The sequence below is a fragment of the Pseudorca crassidens genome, chromosome 1 (assembly GCF_039906515.1).
Source record: "Pseudorca crassidens isolate mPseCra1 chromosome 1, mPseCra1.hap1, whole genome shotgun sequence".
NCBI lineage: Eukaryota > Metazoa > Chordata > Mammalia > Artiodactyla > Delphinidae > Pseudorca > Pseudorca crassidens.
Window position 1 is genome coordinate 16,176,846 of NC_090296.1, and position 21,417 is coordinate 16,198,262.

The 21,417-nt window shown below is 41.9% G+C and overlaps 1 protein-coding gene across 2 annotated transcripts in view; it reads left to right on the top strand.

Moving 5' to 3' along the window:
• KCNK10 (potassium two pore domain channel subfamily K member 10) overlaps positions 1 to 21,417 on the top strand; it is a 141,638-nt gene that overhangs the window by 79,810 nt on the left and 40,411 nt on the right. For both annotated transcript variants that reach the window (XM_067728615.1, XM_067728610.1), the window contains exon 3: positions 10,622 to 10,739. In XM_067728615.1, the coding sequence (XP_067584716.1) occupies positions 10,622 to 10,739 (118 nt within the window). The remainder of the gene's footprint in view (positions 1 to 10,621; positions 10,740 to 21,417) is intronic.

The window sequence follows — 21,417 nt, forward strand, 5'->3', positions numbered from 1 at the left end:
TCTTAAAAAACTCTCATAAAAATAAAACAAAATCCAGAAATGAATGCCATGGTGTCGGTGTCTTCATTTATCTGCAAATGTGCATGTGTTTGCTCCTCATTGAAGGTGAAGCAAAAATCTCATTTAACAAGATTTATTTTTTTACTTTTAAAATTTTTATTGGAGTATAGTTGATTCACAATGTTGTGTTAGTTTCAGGTATACAGCAAAGTGAATCAGTTATACATATACATATAGCCACCCTTTTTAGATTCTTTTCCCATACAGGCCATTACAGAGTATTGAGTAGAGTTCCCTGTGCTGTACAGTAGGTCCTTATTAGTTACTTATTTTATATATAGTAGTGTGTATATGTCAATCCCAATCTCCCAATTTATCCCTTCCCCCACCTTTTCCCCCTTGGTAACCATACGTTTGTTTTCTACACCTGTGACTCGTTCATTTAACAAGGTTTTGGTGGTGTGTGGCTCGTACAATTATTTTCATTACTCATAATCATTTGTATTCATTTTAGTAACTAATATTTGCTGAATGCCTGTCATGAAGCAGGTGCTGTGTTAGACCGATGATTAGAAAAATAAAATAAAAAATGATGCAAGACGTCTACTTCCTGTCCTCCAGAATCCATTGTCTCTCTAGCTCACTTACACGGTATTTACTGTGGCTAGGCACTGCTCTAAATGCTTCATGTTTATTGTTATTTAGTCTTTACAATGATCCTTCAAGGTAAGGGTAAGCAGCTGGGGAACAGAAGTTAGATAAGCTTAGGTGACAGGTAGAACTGGGATCTGGACACAGGCAGCCTGGCTCCAGAACCCACGCTTTTTCACCAGGATGCTCTACTCCTGCTTGGGGAGACTGACGTGGCTTGGGTAGTTAAAGTCCAGTGCGACTGGTGCCAGAAGACAAGGAAACACTCAGGCCCTTATTCACGGAGCAGGAGTCTCTGACTCAATCTGTGGGACTCCCAGAAGGACCTTCATTCTCCTGTGAGAAGACTACAGAGAATAATAATTATCTGTTGGTTGTGCTCTAGAGGGACATGGCTTTGCATCTTCACATAAGGTGTTGAACTGGGCCAATAGATTCTATTTGAAACCACAGTACACGAGGTATCATTCAGGTCTGCAGTTGAGAGTCGCTTATCCGTATCTATTGAGAACATGTATTTTCCCTTCATTCTTGATAGAAATGGGCGGAAGAGACGGAAAGCTTGTGGATGAGGGTTAGCCTTACTGAGGAAGGGAGGGTTTAACCTTTTGTTCTTTGAAAAATGAGGATCAGACATACAAATTCCTATTTCCCTATATTGTCCTTTTTCAGGTGGAAGAAAGTGACATAACAGATGAGTGTTAGAAAAAGGGTTTGCAAACTGGAGAGAGAGCTGAGGTGCTGGTAGAAGGTGCTGATACATTTTCTAAGGGGCGCAGGAAATGAAATATTAATTTGGGATTAATATCCAGCACTCAAAAGTAAGAAAGAGTCCAAGTGAAAAGCTACAATGAAAACAAGATAGCAGAAGCATCGTCTGTTAAATTTCAAGCTGTCTCCAATGCAGTGACGATGGAAGGAATAGTCATCTTGGGTTTAGCTCACAGCAGTGAATCAGAATTCCTGGAGCTGCTTTTGTAACCCAGTAAAAAAAAAAAAATTTTCCCCAGAAATTGGGTAAACTCATCTTTGATAGGAATAATCTCAAGTGCAGAGAGAGCAGTGCATACATCAAGCATTCTCCTCAGGACCAAGGTGATTTTTCATCATCACTTGGCAGATTTGGTAGAGGCTGAGTCCAACCTGAGATGAAAGGACGAGTTAGTCACTCTGAAAGTTTATTGGTCTTATCAGAGCACACAGATATATCTCTGCTTCCTTAGTGGACTTGATGCGTTAAAATGTCTCTTATTTCATCCTTCCATGTAGTCAAAGAGACAGAAAAAACGAATTCTACATTGTAAGGCACAATTTGGAAGGTAGGAGGTCTCCTGCCAATATGGCTTGGTCCCATATGACAATGTTTGGCTACATCAGTCATTAGTGTATACCCAGGTGCTAAGGAACTGAGTTTTAGAACATTTTCTCCCCAAAGAATTAACTAGTGGTAGCAAGGAAAGCTACCTTCCTCAGACCATAGGCTCTGGATGTGCCGTCTAGCTCACCTTGGGTTTCTCTATCTTATTCTTCAAACGAATTCTCCACTCACGCTGTCCAATCTGCAGGTGACCTTCACTTTACGTTTATAACCAGGTCGTAAAGCACCCCCCGGACAGAGGAAAGGCTAATGGGGGTGGCTCCGGGTTTCCTCTCTGATGCCCTCCCACTGTTGTCTGAAGTATGTATATGATGTGGCTTTGCACTTGGACGTGAAGGAGCCCCGCCCCCTGCCCCCAGCCCCAGCACGGTCACTTCTGCTGCTGTGAAATATTTATATGTGAAATGCTTCTGAAGCAGGAGAAATAAAAAGCAACTGCGGTGAACAAATTAATATCATACTTCCACTTCTCACCTGAGGCCCTTCCGCAACAAATGTGTGAGGCGGGGGAAGGATGCTGCTACCCTGTTGTCAGGGTTTTGAGTCATTAGGGGCATTTGTGAGTTGTAATGAATGTGGTCTGCCAGTTGCCCTTCTCTGTCTCCCAGGGGTTGTGGCTTTCCTTCTGTCCATTAATGGCTGAAAGTATGCCCGCTTTGAATGCATTTATGAAGCCACTTTCCACCACGACCCCCTCCTCTTGCCTCGACCCCTGGCTAAATATCTCCTTCATAAATCCTTTTGCTGACTGTGCCCTCTCGAGATTAAGAACGTTGTAGACCTAGAGCCACCTTTGTGCCCTCAGATGAGGTCATTTCCCTTTGTTCCCGTAGTGTGAGCTGTTAGTAAGAGGATCATACATCCTGTCTTATGCCTGTCCTGCAGTTCAAGCATAATCGTGAACAAGGCCCTTTTCCCTCTGCAAGTGTCCTGGTTTGGACAGTAAATCAAACCATCGCCATGGTTATTAGCGTCCGTGTATATGGTGCCAATCGGCTGCATTCTTCAGTCTCAGACAAGCTGAGTGATCACCTCTCCACCTTTGCTTGTCTTCCTTTTTGGTGCCATGTGAGGAAACAGAGAAACAGATTGTCTCACCAAGTACACAGATCATAGGAGAAAAGCCACAGACAGTTAGTGGTCCCCTGTGGGCCGTCATTCATCCCAGAGTAGCGCTAACACTCATGATGGTATCTTGTGCTGCCCGGAACAGTGATTTATAGAACCCAGCATTGCCGCATGGGATGACAGCACCAGGAGAATTTGGTGGGGGGATCTTCGAGGGCTCTTTATCCCCTTCTCATTTTGGGAGAGGCTGCAGTTTCTCTGTTATACCTTTCTGGTGGTCCTAATGCAGGGAGGGAAGGAGGATAGAGGAAGCAGGAAGAAAAGAGATCCTTTTATTTATTTATTTTCCAGGTTTATTGAGATATCATTGACATATAACATTGGGGAAGTTTAAGGTGTACAATGTATTGATTTGATATACTTATTTATTACAAAATGATGACCAGCATAGCATTAGCTAACATCGCCATCATGTCGTATAATTACCATTTCTTTTTTTTGTGGTGAGGACATCTAAGATTTATTCTCTCAGTAACTTCAGGTATATAATACAGTATTAGTAACTGAAATCACCATGCTATACGTTAGGTCCCCAGAACGTATTCATCTTATAACTGGAAGTTTGTACCCTTTGACCAATATCTGCCCTCCCCACCCTCTAGCCCCTGGCAATCTCCATTCTACTCTCTGTGAGAAACAGATGTTTAAATTTATTTTTATTGGAGTATAGTTGATTTACAATGTTGTGTTAGTTTCAGGGGTACAGCGAAGTGAATCAGATATATATACATATATATATATATATATATATATCCATTTTTTTTCAGATTCTTTTCCCATATCGGTTAGTACAGAATGTCAAATATAGTTCCCTGTGCTATACAGTAGGTCCTTGTTAGTTTTCTATTTTATATATAGCAGTGTGTATACGTTAATCCCAATCTCCTCATTTATCTCTTTCCCCTACGTTTCCCCTTTGGTAACCATAAGTTTGATTTCGAGATCTGTGATTCTGTTTCTGTTTTGTAAGTAAGTTAGAAACAGATTCTTTTAGACCTTACCACTGTCACCAACTCTTCCTCCTCCTTCTTTATTTTTTAAAAAATAGGACAATCATTATATTTCTTTGTGTTGGACTACTTTCTTATGTTTGTCTGTATTACAAAGAAATAATTGCTTTCCTCTCACACCTCTGGGAAGACCATGCACCTACATTTATTACTGTCGTTTGTTCACTCATTTCTTATTTTTTTTTAAAGCAATCTTTTTTTTTTAAATGTATTTATCTTATTTATTTATTTATTTTGGCTGTGTTGGGTCTTCATTGCTGCGTGTGGGCTTTTCTCTAGTTGTGGTGAGCGGGGGCTACTCTTCGTTGCAGTGCGCGGGCTTCTCCTTGCGGTGGTTTCTCTTGTTGCAGAGCACGGGCTCTAGGCGCACGGGCTTCAGAAGTTGCAGAACTCAGGCTCAGTAGTTGTGGCTCGCGGGCTCTAGAGCGCAGGCATAGTAGTTGTGGCTCACGGGCTTAGTTGCTCCGCGGCATGTGGGATCTTCCCAGACCAGGGCTCGAACCCGTGTCCCCTGCATTGGCAGGCGGATTCTTAACCACTGCACCACCAGGGAAGCCCCACTCATTTCTTATTGATTGAAACATTCATTTATGAATCGTTTACTGGGTAGGAGCTGGAAGTTCTAACTGACAGGCTAAAAAGGAAATTCAAAAAGGGGTGGAATTAAATTTTCAAATGGGACCCTCTTATCTATAGTATGTTTTTCCTGAAGCTTGAAACTCTCACATGACATGTAGTTTAATTTTTTTCTTTTTGATCCTCAGAAGACCTCTCTGAACTTGGTAGTGGTTGATCTTGTAACTGAACACGTGATGCTCATTAAGTCTGAGATCGTGGCTTAAAATGATGCTGATGTTGGTTGAACCTCTACCCTTATGATCCTTTAAGCCAGACTGTACATGGCTCAGTTTCGTCATTTCATTATCTACGTGCTTGGACACTTCTAATGGGCTGGCTTATCTTCACTTTTGCGGCCTGAATGGAGAGAAAGAAAAACAAACAAACTTAAAAGCAAATGCATTTGATTTTAAAAGGCTTTACTTGAGTTCAAACAGTTAAGATTATTAGAAAATACTTTAGAAAATTAATAATGTTAGAAGTATGAATTCAATCAGAACTATTGAGTTAAAAATGATGCTGTTGGTTCAAGTGATAACAGTCCATTTATACTGGGTTTCCCCTGTAGGTATGTAACCTGAGTTTGTTAATTCATTTTAATTCTGCTTGTTTGCTGGAGTCTTTCTGATGTATATGATCTAGATAGAATCAAACCTCATTCCTGGGGTTGGGGATCCTCTAAAGTCTTACCAGGAGGTTGGTGACTTGTGACAGGCCTTATTTTTCTCCTTCTTACTTCTGGTTTTAAATCACATTCTGGCCCACAGTGCCCATAACAATCCTTATATTTAAAACCACTTCCCCAGGGCATTTGCTTGTATAGCCCACTTTACTGAAGATTTGGGGGAACAGGAGAGGAATTTATATCACACATATGAAGCAAGTTAAAACTGGGTACTAGATGGACCTGCTTTTCAGAAGTCTTGGGCATTGCTGTAACTGAGCTCAGCTGACACTTTGTCTCTTTTGCTTTCCTTTCTTCTTTTTTGGAGGCTTTCTCTCTCTTTTCTCTGTTCCCTCCCTTTCAGGCTATAAAATCAACCTTTCTCCATTTTTATTTATTTTTTTTTAATTTAAAATTTAATGCTGAGCCATTAAGCTCTCACCAGCTCCAGCAGCCAAATAAAGTTTGGTGCCCCCATGGACATGTTCAGGGAAGTAGTCTAATTAGAAATGATCGCTTGTGAGGTCCCTTCTGTCTAAATTCTTGGACGATGACAAGACCTCTCCCTCATCTCTGTCTGGAGGTGAGCACAGGGTGGGGGAGGATGAGTGTGTTCTGGGTACCATATGCAGAGGAAAGGGCAAAACCGTGGCTTTGGGCCAGTCAAGACTTGAATTCTGGCTTCTCTACTTCCTGGCTGTGTGACCTCGGGCAAGTTCCTTAACTTTCCTGAGCCTCTTTCCTTATCTCGAAAGAGCGATAATATTCCATAAAGTTCTTGCAAGTTGTAGAAAGAATAAAATTGAATAACACACAAGTTGTGGAAGGGATAAAATGGAAGAACACTTCTAAAACACCTGCCTCAATGTAGACACTCAACAAATGTTAATTTCCTTTCCTTTCAACCGATAGACACTTTCCTTCAGGGTTACATATGTAAACATTAAATATTTATAAATTGCATAATTCAAAGAAAAGAAACTTGAAAAGGAATCTTACTTTGGATTTTTTGATGAAGCAAATAATTATCCCTGCCTGTCTTTGCTGCAGATCTGTATTTTTATACGCAGCAATTGGTCTGCTTAGGATACTTATGTGTAATTCTCAGCACAGTGAGACCTGATTGAACCCAAACTCTTTTTGCAGCTTCATAGAAGTTGTAAATATTAGGTATTGATGGTGTGATCTGTGGCTACCTAAGCGACTGGGGTCTGGAGCTGTCCCTGAGGTATTATTTCCAGGTGGTCCCATCAGAGCTGAATAGACTATGAGGCTATAAACACTAGTTAAGGCCTGTGGCTTGGTCTGATGGCGCTCAAAGTATAGTGACAATGGGTATTTTACCAGCAGAAAGGACTTGGCATCTGTCTTTTCTCTAAAGCAGAGAATTGCATAGCCCCCGATGAATAAGTGATCCCTGTAGATTAGGCCGATTTAAACCACAGGCAAAGACACATCCCATGCAGCTGGATTTGAAATTCTGGGGTGCCAGCGTTTATGTTAGAAACAGTGGCCAGTATAATATTTCATGTTCTTAGAGGCAGGAAAGAATAAACTAAAGACTTAAACAAAAGAGATTTTTTCTTTTGTCCAATAAGTTGTCTAGGGGGTTTGCAACAGAAACCGTATGTGGCCCACAATTACTATCCGACCTTTTCTGGAAAAGGGTTGATCCCTGGTTTAAAGAGTTTGAAATATCTCAGATCAATGAAGGCAAAATATTACTAACAATGATTGACTTTTTCATTTGTAATCTAACTTATGGCAACCACTGTCTGCTTGTTTTTTGTTTTGTTTTGTTTTGTTTTTTGCGGTACGCGGGCCTCTCACTGCTGTGGCCTCTCCCGTTGCGGAGCACAGGCTCCGGACGCGCAGGCTCAGCGGCCATGGCTCACGGGCCTAGCCGCTCCACGGCATGTGGTATCCTCCTGGACCGGGGCACGAACCCGTGTCCCCTGCAGCGGCAGGCGGACCCTCAATCACTGCGCCACCAGAGAAGCCCCTGTCTGCTTGTTTTAACAGAGATTTACGGGCATTATTTAGGATGAATATAATCCCATTGCAGTATTGAATTGTGTCTGGCAATATTCACATGGGGTTATTACAATTTTGTCCAGGGAATGGAGGCTCTAGAAGTAGCTCATATTTCTGTCACCTCCGTCTGAAGCCCCTACCTTCCTCACCACAGCTCACCTGATTGAAATCTCTTGCTACCCTCTCCCCTGGCCTGAAGGAGTTTGGCAGGGTGAGCTCAGGAAGGGCTGCTGAGGAATTTTCCACCTTATTCTGTGCGTGCTGAGAGTACGGAAGGATTTCCAGCAAGGGAGTGTGTGATCAAAAGCCCGTTAAATGTATGGGTGCAGAAACGTAAGTCCTGGGACGGAGGCATGTTGTGGAGGCTACAAGGTACAAACTGAACCTCCTGGAAGAAATGGGGCCCAGATTAGACCCCGAAGGGTGGGCACCTTTGTGGGAGGGCAAAGTTCCAGAAGTATGAGGGGATGTCTCATAGCGTTTCCTGCCCAGGGCTGGAGGCTTTTATAGTATAGTGTGAGATGAGGTTGCAGCATCAATGTGGCCAAGTCACTGGGAATTTTAAGGTGTATGGAATTCCAAATCCGGTAGCCAGTGAGGAGTCATTGTTATTTATTTTTAAAAGGAGCCGTGTGTGTGTGTGTGTGTGTGTGTGTGTGTGTGTGTGTGTGTGTGTGTGTTGGGGGACAGTGAAATGACAGTCACAAAATTGTCAACTATTTGTTAAACCCTGACACAGTGCTGGGCATTGGGCTCAGCGTATTACATGAATCATCTCATTTAATCCTCACAACGACTCTGTGGGGGAAGGCATTGTTATCCCCAGTTTGCAAATGAGGAAATTTGGGCTTAGAGAGGTTAAAATAACTTGCCCACTCTCTCGCTTTGTCACAGTTTACCCTTCCCCCTCCTCATATCCTGAAGTCCATATATACACTACCAAACATAAAATAGATAGCTAGTGGGAAGCAGCTGCATAGCACAGGGAGATCAGCTCGGTGCTTAGTGACCACCTAGAGGAGTGGGATAGGGAGGGTGGGAGGGAGGGAGACGCAGGAGGGAAGAGATATAGGAACATATGTATAACTGATTCACTTTGTTATAAAGCAGAAACTAACACACCATTGTAAAGCAATTATACTCCAATAAAGATGTAAAAAAAAAAAAGATACATTAAAAAAAAATAACTTGCCCAAGTGTCTGAGGTGATTAACGAGCAGAACCATGACAGTCTGACCCAGGAGCCCAAGCTCTTAACTCCTGAAACAAGCTCAGTGTAAAACATTCCAACAAAACAGAAAAAAAGAGAGTGAAAAGGAACTGAAACCCTGCCTCCCGGGAGTGACCACTTTGGGTGCCAGTCCTTTTAGACATCTTTCTATGTATATGCACAACAAGATGTATGCGTTTTGCATAACTTCTGCCAGGATTGGGTAAATCCTATGTCTGCAAATTTTACATAAATGGCAACATACTATATATGGATTTTTCCCCCCAATTTAAAACTAATTTTCTAATTTTAACAAGTGGATGTATAGTGTTAAAAAACAAAATTCAGGGACTTCCCTGGTGATCCAGTGGTTAAGACTTGGCGTTTCCACTGCAGGGGGCGTGGGTTCCATCCCTGGTCAGGGAACTAAGATCCTGTGTGCCACACGGCGAGGCCAAAAAATTAAAACAAAAACCAAAATTCAACCGAGTAGATTTGAAAATCTAATGGGCTTTATTCAATGATTTATGAATCAGGCACCATCCCATATAGCAGCTAGAGGGGTCCTCCCAGGGGTTGTACAAAATGGAAGGTTTTTATAGGAAGAGAGTGGGGCAAAGGAGCTATTATCAAAAGAAAAGAAAGGATTATATTTTAGGTCAGGACATCTTTGGGGGGAAGAGGGGGGAAGGAATAGCAGGGGTTTTAGCATGCACATTGCCTCTTTTCCTCTGGGGGATGGAGCAGGTCCATGAGACAGGCTGCCTCATTGGTGCTGACCAGACAATTCCAGACTGGTTGATTAAGATTACATTTCTGGATAGACCTAGAAAATATTATATTTAGCGAGGTAACTCAGACAGAGAAAGACAAATACTACATGGTATCATTTATATGTGGAATCTAAAGATAATACAAATGAGTCTATATACAAGACAGAAATAGACTCACAGACACAGAACACAAACTTACGGTTACCAAAGGGGAGAGAGAGGGAGGGAGGTACAAATTAGGAGTATGGGATTAACAGATACAAACTACTATACATAAAATAGAGAAGCACAAGGATTCAGCACAGGGAACTATATTCAGTATCTTGTTATAACCTATAATGGAATATAATCTGAAAAACAATAACTAAATCACTTTGTTGTACACCTGAAATTGACACAATATTGTAAATCAACTATACTTCACTAAAAGAAAAGAATAAATAGTAAAAAAAGATTACATTTCTGGGGAAGGTCGTAACTGCAGTAAAGTCAGGTATCAAGTGCTGGTTTGATACCATGGACTTTAGCACAAGTGGTGCCATTTGGGCCTGTGCTTTTCTCTGTAACAATAATATTTCATCGTATGATGGTACCCTCATCCACATAACCAGTCCTTTATAGATCATTGCAGGTTCTGGAGCAAGGAAATCTTAGTAAGCTTTTTTTTTTTTTTTATAAACTTATTTTAAATTGCTTTCTTCTCACACCTTTGGGAAGATCATGTGCCTACATTTATTACTTTAGTTTGTTCACTCATTTCTTATTATTTTTTAAAGCAATCTTTTTTTAAAAACGTATTTATTTTATTTATTTATTCTTTTTGGCTGCCTTGGGTCTTTGTTGCTGAACGCGGGCTTTCTCTAGTTGTGGCGAGCGGGGGCTACTCTGCGTTGCGGTGTGTGGGCTTCTCATTGCGGTGGCTTCTCTTGTTGCGGAGCACGGGCTCTAGGCACGTGGGCTTCAGAAGTTGCAGCACGTGGGCTTCCGTAGTTGCAGCACGCGGGCTCAGTAGTTGTGGCGCATGGGCTTAGTTGCTCCGCGGCACGTGAGATCTTCCTGGATTTATTGGCAGACGATCCTTAACCACTGCGCCACCAGGGAAGCCCCTTGGTAAGCTTTTTCACTGAACCTCATGCTTTCTCACTTTCCTTGCAGCATGCTCTTGACGCTGACAACGCAGGAGTAAGCCCCATAGGAAACTCTTCTAACAACAGCAGTCACTGGGACCTCGGAAGTGCCTTTTTCTTTGCTGGAACTGTCATCACCACCATAGGTATCAATGTATTTGCAAGTATCTTTTCCTCTGCAGGCCCTCCTGAGTAATGGCACTAAAATCAACATTTTGTCCTCATAGAATCCATGGCAGCCGGAGGTTCAAAGGAGGCTGAGGAAACACTGTCAGATTAATGCAGTACTTGTGTGGTGGCTTTCAATAAAAGGCAGAGCAGAATGAAGAATTTCATTTTTCAAAATGAAAGACTAGGGAAACTTTCGTTTGAAAGGACCTCATGGAAAGGTTAGGGTAAAAAATGAACCTCTGAATGATCAGTTGAACTCTGATTGCTCAGTTGAGCTCAAATTCTTTTTTAAAAAGTGTACTTTTTATTGACGTTATACATTAAACAGCCAAACTGTGTTCCACAAAGTTTGTTATGTAAAACAGCAGTCTCTGCCCCTCTCCTCTTTTTTCACCTCCCCTGGGGCAACCCCTTTCATTTCTTTTGCATGATTATTTTGATATTCATCTCCATGTCTTTAAATGTCACATTGGTATTACACTTCCCGAATTTTATTTTAGAGGTGATTTCTTGACTTCCCATTGTGGAAGATGAGGAATGAGTTCTCATTTTCCTCCCCACGCCACTGTAGAAGAGCTCTCTTCCCGTCCTCTTTCCTTCCCAGTATAGTTTAATTAGATCAAAAGTGAATGTGAGTAGTTGCATTATTTTGCTAGGTAAATGCTCCCCTTTCAACTGATCGTAAGGCGAGCTATGATTACTTCCTTCCTGCACCAATTTTTGTCTTTTGTCAATTTTTGTGTGTGTCTTTTTTCTTATACTTGGGGAGTTTTGTATTTTTGCCATAGGGATTAAACGATTTGTCATAGGGGTTAACTTTATAATTATAATCGCATATAATAACCTTAGTGTTCTATTCTTTAAGTAGTATCTATTAGTTCCTTATTATGGGTGATGACATCTCTTCTCTTTCTCCACCACACAATTTTAGTTGACACCATCCTTCTAATGTTTACTTTTACATTATTAAATATGCTTAGGCTTCTATTAGAAGAATTGCCCACTTTAATAACTCTTGGCTCTCAATTATTATATATAATGCAGTCAGGGAACTTACTCAGCATCTCAACTTCTTTTCTTCTTCCACTATCAGTTATTACTCATTGTATCATTCTGTAACATCAGGGTGTATATTTCACATTCTGCTATTCTGTTCTGCTACCTGGGCACTCCCATTTGTTTTAGTCATAGTTCTACAGTTAAGTATTGTCGCTGTTCATCTCTAGCCCTGGTTTTCATCACGGTTTTGCTATAGTTGTTGTCACCATCACTTGCTTGGCTGAAACTCTTCTTCAGGTAGTTGCCTTAAGAATGGCTCCAGGGAGCAATATTCCCTGGGTTCTTGTGTTGTTCAAAATGGTCTTATACTTGGAGGGCAGTTTGGCTGGAAATGAAACCCTTGACTCACATGTTCTTTTTTAAGGATCTTGTTGGATCTCCACTTTCTCCCAATGCTTATGTTGCTGTGGAGAAACCTGATGCCAGACAATTTTTTCCCTTTTACAAGTGACTTGATCTTTCTGCTCAGCTACTCAAAAGATTATTTCTTTATCTTTCATCTGATAACACTACCAGGTTTTGTCCCTTTTATTTCAGGAAAGTTTTCTTGATTGCTATTTTTAAACATTTTCTCTGCTGTATGATTTTGGTTCTGTTCTTTGGGAATTCCAGTTATACATCTATCATCACTTCTTTGCTTGTCTTCTATGTCTAGTGTTTTCCCTCTACTCCTTTTTATCTTTAAAATTTGGTTTTCAACTTGTTAGTATTATCTTCTTTTTTTTGTTATTTTTTCACAGTGCCTACTCTGCCATGTGCTTCTTCTGATTTTGTTTTCATTTTTATGAGCATTAGGGGACTTTTTTCTTTCCTACTTTTTCCCTGCATTCTATTAGCTCGGCTCGCATTTCATCTGCACTTGTCGTCTCACCATTTCCTCCCTGATTTCTTGCATCTTTGTGGTTTCTCTGTGATGATTCTTAGAGGTGATTACTTCATAGTTGTTTACACTTTTCGTCTGGTTGGGGCAACATTTTTCTGCTGAGTGTCTCACATTCACTGGTAAGTTTTGCTGCTCTTTCACATTTTTTAAAAACGGAAGCTTTATATTTATGCTGGGCCAGTTTCTCTCTTTTTAATTTTTTATTATTTTTTTGGCTGCGTTGGGTCTTCGTTGCTGTGTGTGATCTTCCTCTAGTTATGGCGAGCAGGGGCTGCTCTTTGTTGCGGTGCATGGGCTTCTCATTGCGGTGGCTTCTCTTGTTGCGGAGCACAGGCTGTAGGTGCACGGGCTTCAGTAGTTGTGGCGTGCAGGCTCAATAGTTGTGGTTCGTGGGCTCTAGAGTGCAGGCTCAGTAGTTGTGGCGCACAGGCTTAGTTGCTCCGTGGCATGTGGGATCTTCCCGGACCAGAGTTCAAACTCGTGTCCCCTGCATTGATAGGCAGGTTCTTAACCACTGTGCCACCAGGGAAGTCCCTGGGCCAGTTTCTTTTTCACATACTTGATACCAAATGAACTGGATATTCCTGGACCAGCTCTCTGCTGAACGTTTCCATGGGCTGGGGAGAGCAGAGCAGGGAGAAGCAGGTAACCTTTCTGGTAGCACATGCCAAGACTCTCCTCTTTCCTGTTGTCAGAGCGACAGAGTGCTTCCTGCAAATATGGCCCATCTGTGTTATTCTCTGTATAGCTCTGCCTCTTCTATTTTTCTGGATCAGATCAAGTTTAGGGGGGCTTCTGGTGCTCTCCCTCTTCACCCTACATTCCATACTTGGTACATATAGTGCTATCTTTTTTGAAGTTCAAGGTGAGACCCTCACTTTCATAACTGGATTTTTGCAGGGACTTTCTGAGAGTTGCCACCTGTGGACCCTCTCATCATTCTCTGTACTTCTTCTCTGTATTATTTTCCCATATTGCTTCTGTGCAATCTCATCTTCTTTTGGTAATCCTTACGTATATTGTGGAATCTGTAGATTGCATCCCTCTCCCAGCTCTGCTGAAAAAGAGTTTGAGAGTTATCTGCCCTCATTTACTAGTGAGGTAGTGAAGTCACACTACAATAAAAATTCTCATTCAGAAGAATGGGAGACACACAACAGTCACCGGTTCATAGCAATGTTGGACACACAGTGGGATGCTCTTCTATCCTCGAAGTGGGAGGATTCCTTCATTAACATTTGTTTATACGCTTTGGGAGGAAATCTCTCTCATAGCTCAAGTCTCTCAAATCTCGTAGCTCTCTGAGGCCCAGCTCTGCCTTCTGGGAGGTTTTTCCCTCTCCCTTACTTCTTGGTGTTGGAGAGTATGCCTTTTGGGGGGATGCATCTTTGACGATTGACTTCCTATTGGCACAAGTTTCAGAAGCTAAGCGTTGTTTAGAGGCATAGGATTCTGTTTATGGTTGTAGACCTCCTCTTTAGGGCCTGTGTTATTTTTACATCGGTGCCATGAAGAAAGTTATATGCATTAAGAAAACTAGAGTCAGAGAGAATTGTCATTCCTTTTTAGAAAGCCTCTTAATCATGTGATGTACTAGGTTCACGCTTGCAAGTCTGCAAATACATTAAGATCAACTATGACAAGTAGTAGAGGTGTGCATTACACTGGTGAGTCTAGGGCCTAGAAACCTTTCAGACACTCCAGACCAGATTAGGTCATATTTGTCCTCAATCCCACAGCATCCAACAAAGGAAGCAGGGTGATACGGCGCCATTTGGTGTAATGGCAAACAGTGCTATACACCTCAGCATCCCCCGAGGGCATCACTGTAGTAGAGCAGAGAAGACCAATGTCAGGTTAGATTGTGTTCAGTGGTCTGGTTATTAAGATGGGGAAATGTGTCATGTGTTTCAGGGGGATTTATAGTAAAATCATTGAAATTGAGAAAGTCTAGGCCACTTCAAGAAGTACATTTTGGAAAGTGCACCTCCAGTGCCCAGTATTGGACACATGAGACCTTAGTGTATATTAAACAAAAAAGAAAATTCTAATATTCTTATTTTTATAAAATGGCTAAATCAGTGGCCTATATGATGCACTGAAAAACACTATAGCTACATTGGGATGCGCACCCATTTATCGTGTTAACTCATTAAGCTCCCAAGGGCTTGGTTTATTGAACAGCTGTGTTCACTGACCCACATGACATTATGTAACTGAGGAATGGTGGTTCCAACCGCCTAATGAGGAACATTTGACGTGTAACGTCTTCTGCCCCTTTTAATGTGCTTACACTGGAATCTTTGAGTTTGTGCAAATGACTCAGTTTCTGCTGCTTGGCACCCATTCACTTACTCACTCTTGTCCTGATAACCATTTCCCTAATGGTCCCCTTCCCCACACTTGGCCCCCAGGCCACAGGGGAAGAATCATCTTGTCTAGACTCAGAAATCCAGTGCCTTTTGTTTACAATAACCAAGACATGGAAGCAACCTAACTGTCCATTGCCAGATGAATGGATGAGGAAGACGTGGTACATATATACAACAGAATACTACTCAGCAATAAACAAGTATGAAATAATGCAGCAACATGGATGGATCTAGATATTGTCATACTAAGTGAAGTAAGTCTGAAAGAGAAGGACAAATACCATATGATGTCACTTACATGTGGAATCTAATACATGACACATATGAACATTTCTACAAAACAGAAACAGACTCACAGACATAGAGAACAGACTTGTGGTTGCCAAGGGGGAAGGGGGTGGGGCAGGGATGGACTGGATATTTGGGGTTAGTAGATACAAGCTATTACATATAGAATGGATAAGCAACAAGGTCCTTCTGTATAGCATAGGGAACTATATTCAATATCCTATGATAAACAATAATGGAAAAGAATATAACAAAAAGAATGTGTGTGTGTGTATATATATATATATATATATATATATATATATATATATATATGTAATTGAATCACTTTGCTGTACAGCAGAAATTAGCACAACATTGTAAATCAACTATACTTAAATTAAAAATGTGAATTAAAATTAGATTAGAACCATAAAAATAAGAAATCCAGTGCCCTGCATGTGCGTGGCCACAACCCTGAGTTCAGAGACAGACATGAGATCTGGATTAGGCCAATAAGCAAGTCAATTCCTGGGCTTTTGCTTGAGCTTTGGAGGAAGTGACTTCTCTTTCTTACTGGATGTAAATTGGGAAAAGGATAAGCCTGGGACCCTACCATTCATTTTTGTCCCTTGAGGGTTTTTCTGCCTAGAATTCAGCTAACAGTAAAGAAGCAGATTAACAGAAGAGGAGTGATAAGCGGGGTGCAGCTGGCATCCTTTGAGCTTGGAATGAAGCTACCCATGAATAATTAAATAAATATTAAATATCCTGCTATTTACTGGGGTCTGTACATTTCTCTTTTTTCTTAAGCGAGTGTGCATTGGGTTTTATCTCGCCTAAGGCTGAAAAATTCTAACCAATGCACACTTATGGCTCAGAGATCACAGAGAGCCAGTAAGTATCCTCTGACCTCATAGCCAGTGCCTGACCCTGCTGGCCACTGCAGCTGCCATCTCCCACCTTCTTTGGGCTACTTGCTCTTGATTTAAAGTCTCAGAGCTTCCTATTGGGTAAGCCCCTAAGTTCATATGCTGGTATCCTGGCAACCTGGGATGCTGTTGCCTCTATAGTGAGAGGCAGGACGCTGTGTCATATCTGGGCAAAGGACAGAGACCTTTCCCAAAATATGAAAGAAGGTGGAGGCTGAACAGGAAACTACTACAAGACAAGCGTAAATCAAAAACAAACAAAAATAAAACCCAACCCAAACCACAAGTCCACTTCAGTATCATGGCTCAGTGTTAGTGTTAGAGATTGGGTCCTTTACTATTCAATGGAGAAAATGTTATTTTCTCTCTCACTTTGTCTTAATTGAAAAATAATGTGTTGTGAGTTGAACATCATTTAGCTGGCTAAGTTTTGACTCCAGGGCGGAGGGTCTTTAGAGAGTCATACCAGTAGAGAATTCTAAAGAAAACATAAGTACAATGTTAGTAAGAATAATGAAGTGAGGAAATAAGGTTTTTTTCCCCAGTTATTTAGTGGTAAATTCATTCATCACAAGTGGTAGCAAAGCTGATAAGAAAACTAAGAGCCTGCTAATTCTTCCCTTTCTTGCTGAGAAATTTTCCATCATTTAGGACACAGGCAGTAGAGCAGCTGGAGCTGAGGAACGTTTTCATTATTTGTGAAATACGCATACATTAGCATGCTTGCTTGGTTTCACATAATGTGTGACATAATTCGGTAAACATTTTCCCATATTACTAAGGTTCTTCGAAAAACATAAGCTTTGATGGGTTCCATTGGCTCTACTCTTAATGCTGTCATCACATGTTGTTGGAGTCGTACGCAGTTTTTACTTACGTGATGGTGTAACATCACCATGAAAATCTTTCTTCATGAATGGTGATCTTCATCTGTGGCTGTTTCCTTGGAAAGATCCCCCAGGGCTTGCTGTGTCAAAGGGCCTGGACCTTTTAAAGGCTTGCCAAATTGCTCTCCAGAATGACTCTCTTGAGTACTAAATATTATTCAGACACAGAAGAATGTGCTCATTATTTAGAATGTGTTAGAGAGATCTTAGGAATAATAGTCTTTTCCTGAAAAGCAGTGATATTACTCAGTATCAGAGGTCCCTTTTATATGAAAATATCAAAGCTTCTTTTTTTTTTTTTTTAAATAAGGTTTTCTTGTGCTCAGATATACAGGAAGATCTCCAAGTGTATGGCAAAAGGGAGAACACTCAGGCTCTTTTCCAAACCAGGAGCCATGCCAGAAGACTAGACTGCTGTCTTTGTTGAGGTCACTGTGCACCCTGTTCCCTTTCTCGGTAACTAATTCTGATGTGAGAAAGTCCCACCTGCCTCAATTGTTGACTCTGCTGGTGGGTCTCCAGCAACTAGCTTTTCTAAGCTGGAGGAATACTCCTGTGTGCAGATTCTTTCCCACAAACCATCACGTGTGGAAGGGCAGAAAATGATTGCGTTCTCACCAACAGCTATGGAATGCAATTAGATGTCATCTTGGAGTCTTTTTTTTTTGTCTTGGCCGCACTGTGTGGCATGTGGGATCTTATTTCCCTGATCAGGGATGGAACCCATGCCCCCTGCAGTGGAAGTGCAGAGTCTTAACTGCTGGGCTGCCAGGGAATTCTCCATTTGAGGCATTTTTGGATTAAGTCACTTGGCTCTACCCATATCCTAGAGAGCCCCTCATCAGGTCCCAGATGGTAGTCAGTAACTGTGTTCCTTGCCTGGTGGCCTCAGTTAAGAGCTGTACTGGCCAAGGTACCGAGGCAGCTATTTCTACTTGACTAGCACTTGGATTAGACGTTTAGCCCATGGCTTTGGGCATAGCTGTCACTGCGGCTAACACTTACTGGGTGCTTACTAGGTGCCAGGAACTGTGCTCCACATACGTTATCTCACTTAGTTTCACGTTAACTGCATGAGGTAGGTACTCTTATTTGCCTTATTTTACTAATGAGAAGACTGAGACCCAGGGATGTCAAGTAGCTTGTTCAGTATCCCAAGGTCGGTAAGCCATGGAGTCTAGCTTTATTCACCAGGACCAGCTACCTAAGGCACAAGGCCCAGTGCAAAATGAAAATTCAGTCTTTTGCTAAAATAAAAAGATTAAGAAGGACAAAATGGCAAGGGCAGAGCATTAAACCAAGCGTGCGGCCCTTCTGAGTATGGGGCTCCGTGTGACTGCACAGGCCACACGCCCATAAATGCACAGACAGTAGGCTTTGAGAACATGTACTCTAAACCAAATACCAGAGCTGAGTAGCACATGGTTTGCCCAAGATTTGACTTTGGCATGTAAACAGCAAATGGAAGAGTTTCATGTGCACCACTCAGGCCTGAGTCCTCTTGAAACACCAGCTTTGTCTTTGGAAAGGGCTTGGGCTGTTTTCTAGCCAGGGGTGACCAGAGCTAAGCACTACCTTGGCCCTTCTCGTTCACAACAGAATGTTCTCTCTGGGCTGGTCATCTCCTGCCAAAAGTCACCAGAAGCCAGTTGGTGGAGGAGCTCCCGGAACTTCTTCTGCTTTATTTTCAATCCAGTTCTAATGTCCTGGGCTAGTTCTTCCTGACCATCTGCCTCTCACTTCCCAGCCTTTGCTGCCCCATCGATACCCACACCCCAAATCCAGCTGTGGGCCCACCCAAGCCACTGAGTCAGCCCAGCCTGGGGCACAGGCATTTTGTCTTTTGTCCTGGTGCTATAGGAGAACAATGGAGTTTCCGGAGGGAAAATAGGAACCAACCCTGTTTACTCCTGGGGCTTAGTTTTCCTGGAGACACATAGCTTAGAAACGATTCCTTCCCACAGAAAACCTGGGGCAAGATGATAATTGTGGATCCTTACTGAGGGCTTATTCTTTGCATCATGCTTCACATGTATTTAATCTCCACAGGTTACTCATGCTTCACATGTAACTCTTTAAGCTATAAGGTAGGTGCTATTAATAGCTCCATCATTCAGTCACGGAAAGCAAGGCAGAAAGGTAAATTGCCCAAGATCTGAGAGTTCGTATGTGGAAGAATCAGAACAGGAATCCCCGCAGTCTCGAGTTCTAGAGCCACTGTTACACCTTACTTCAAAGTTCTATCAAGCCTTCTGGAAGGATGGGCAGGGAAGTCTAGCAGGCCCAGTACAAATAGAGGCAAAAATCCAGGAATGTGGCCCTCTTGTTGCCTCCTGTTTAGAGCAAAGCTCTAAAATGTAGCTTCTGGAAATTTCTCAGAGTAACAGGGTTGAGGGTCAAACTGGAGAACCGTCTTTCCATATAGTTCATCAGAGGCAGGGGACACAGATACACACACACACACACACACACACACACACACACACACACACACAATACAGCATTACTCAAGAACAGCAATTATTTTATGTCCGATGTGAGGTAATGGCCTGAAATATAGTTAAAGACTGATTTTGTTACCAAGTCCAAGCTTGCTCCGCTTGCCCCACGACAGGCCAATAAATCAGAGATGAGGTGTTGAGGCAAGGAATAATGACTTTGACTTTGTTCAGAAAGGCAGACCGAGAAGATGGCAGACTAGTGTCTCCAATAAACCATCTTATCGGGGTTTAGATGCCAGTATAGCCTTGCAAATGTTCCCTGAAATGGCCAGCCTTAGGGTGGGGATGTTTTAATTTCTTCTTTCTTGCAGCCATCCATAGGTGGACAGGGTCTGGATGTTTCGCTGAACAAAGGCACTTGGGTTTAACATTCAGGCAGAGGGGCAGGGTTCCCTGAGGCAGGCCATTGTGTACAGACACTATCCTTTTAGTGAACAAAAGCAACAGGAAGCAAAGGTTAAAGTAAAAGAAACAGATCCAACATGTAGTCAGATTGGCTCTTCCCTGTTACAATTTGAATATTACTTCACTAGTGCCCAAGAACTTTGCTCTAATTTTATTTTAGTGTCTAGTCTGAGAAACACTGAACAAGTAAGGAGCTGATTGTAAGACTACTACTAACCCTTGGCATTGGTATAGCACTTTACAGTTCACTGATTTTCTCCACATTGTCCTTGAACCCCTCTAATACTAGGATTGGGGAGGTGAAGCGAGCCTAAGGCCAACCAGGTAGAAGGAGGTGGTATCGGATTTGAGCCTCATCTTCCCACTTTTCTCTCATGCTCCTAAGATGACACTGGAATGTCCCCTGAGCACAGTCCTTACCCAAGTGGTGGGACAGATCCTCTCTAAAAGCTGGAGGAAGGGGTGCAGCCCCTGTTAGGGCTAATAAGAGGCCTATTAAGCAGGTGTAAAGCCTCAGTTTGTCTGCCTGTGTCTGCAATGTGCTTCTTTCTGAGATATTCAGACTAAAGGAAAACCTATATTCCTTGACAGTAATCAGGCAATTATGAAACAGTCAAGCAAGAGTGATAAATGTTTCCACAAATTACCAGAATATTTCCAAGAGTCACCATAACTCTGCATAAAGTGGAGCTATATAGGCACATTTATTCCTTTTTTAATAGGGCTATCTTAATGTAAATTGGATTATTCTAGAGGGAAATGCTTACAAAATGATTTTGTCCAAGTTCCTGAAAACACTTGAAAAAAGTTCTGAGAGCCTTTGGTTTTTTGTGTGTTTTTTTGCACAATTAAATCAAAAATCATGGTGAGTAAAAGAAATGCAAGATTAGGAAGGCTTGCCTGAACAGTCATTTAAGAAACAGAAGCTATAATTTAGATGATTTGTGATAAGACGTTTGAATGATTGTGCCTGGAAAATTGAAAGGGAAAATAACCAGGTGACTCATCACCTGAAGGCAGAAAGCAACAGTGAGTTCTCCAGGCCTGTAAGAGGATGAATGATGGACCAACCATCAACATTATCTTTACTCTGTTGCATCCCCCACATGCCAGTAAGCCATGAGCCCAATAACTCACTTCTTGCCTGGATTTAGAAATAGGCTCCACAGGAGTTGCCCTACATGGGAGAATAGTTAGGTGACTATCTAGACACTAGTTAGCATAATGTTGCAAGATTCATTGGCATGAAAGTGAGTAACAAGTAATTTAGAGTCTCATCTCTGTGTAATTTGTGCTAATGCTATAAGCCTTTTTCTTCCAGCACCACTTTCTTCAGTCCCGTCATAC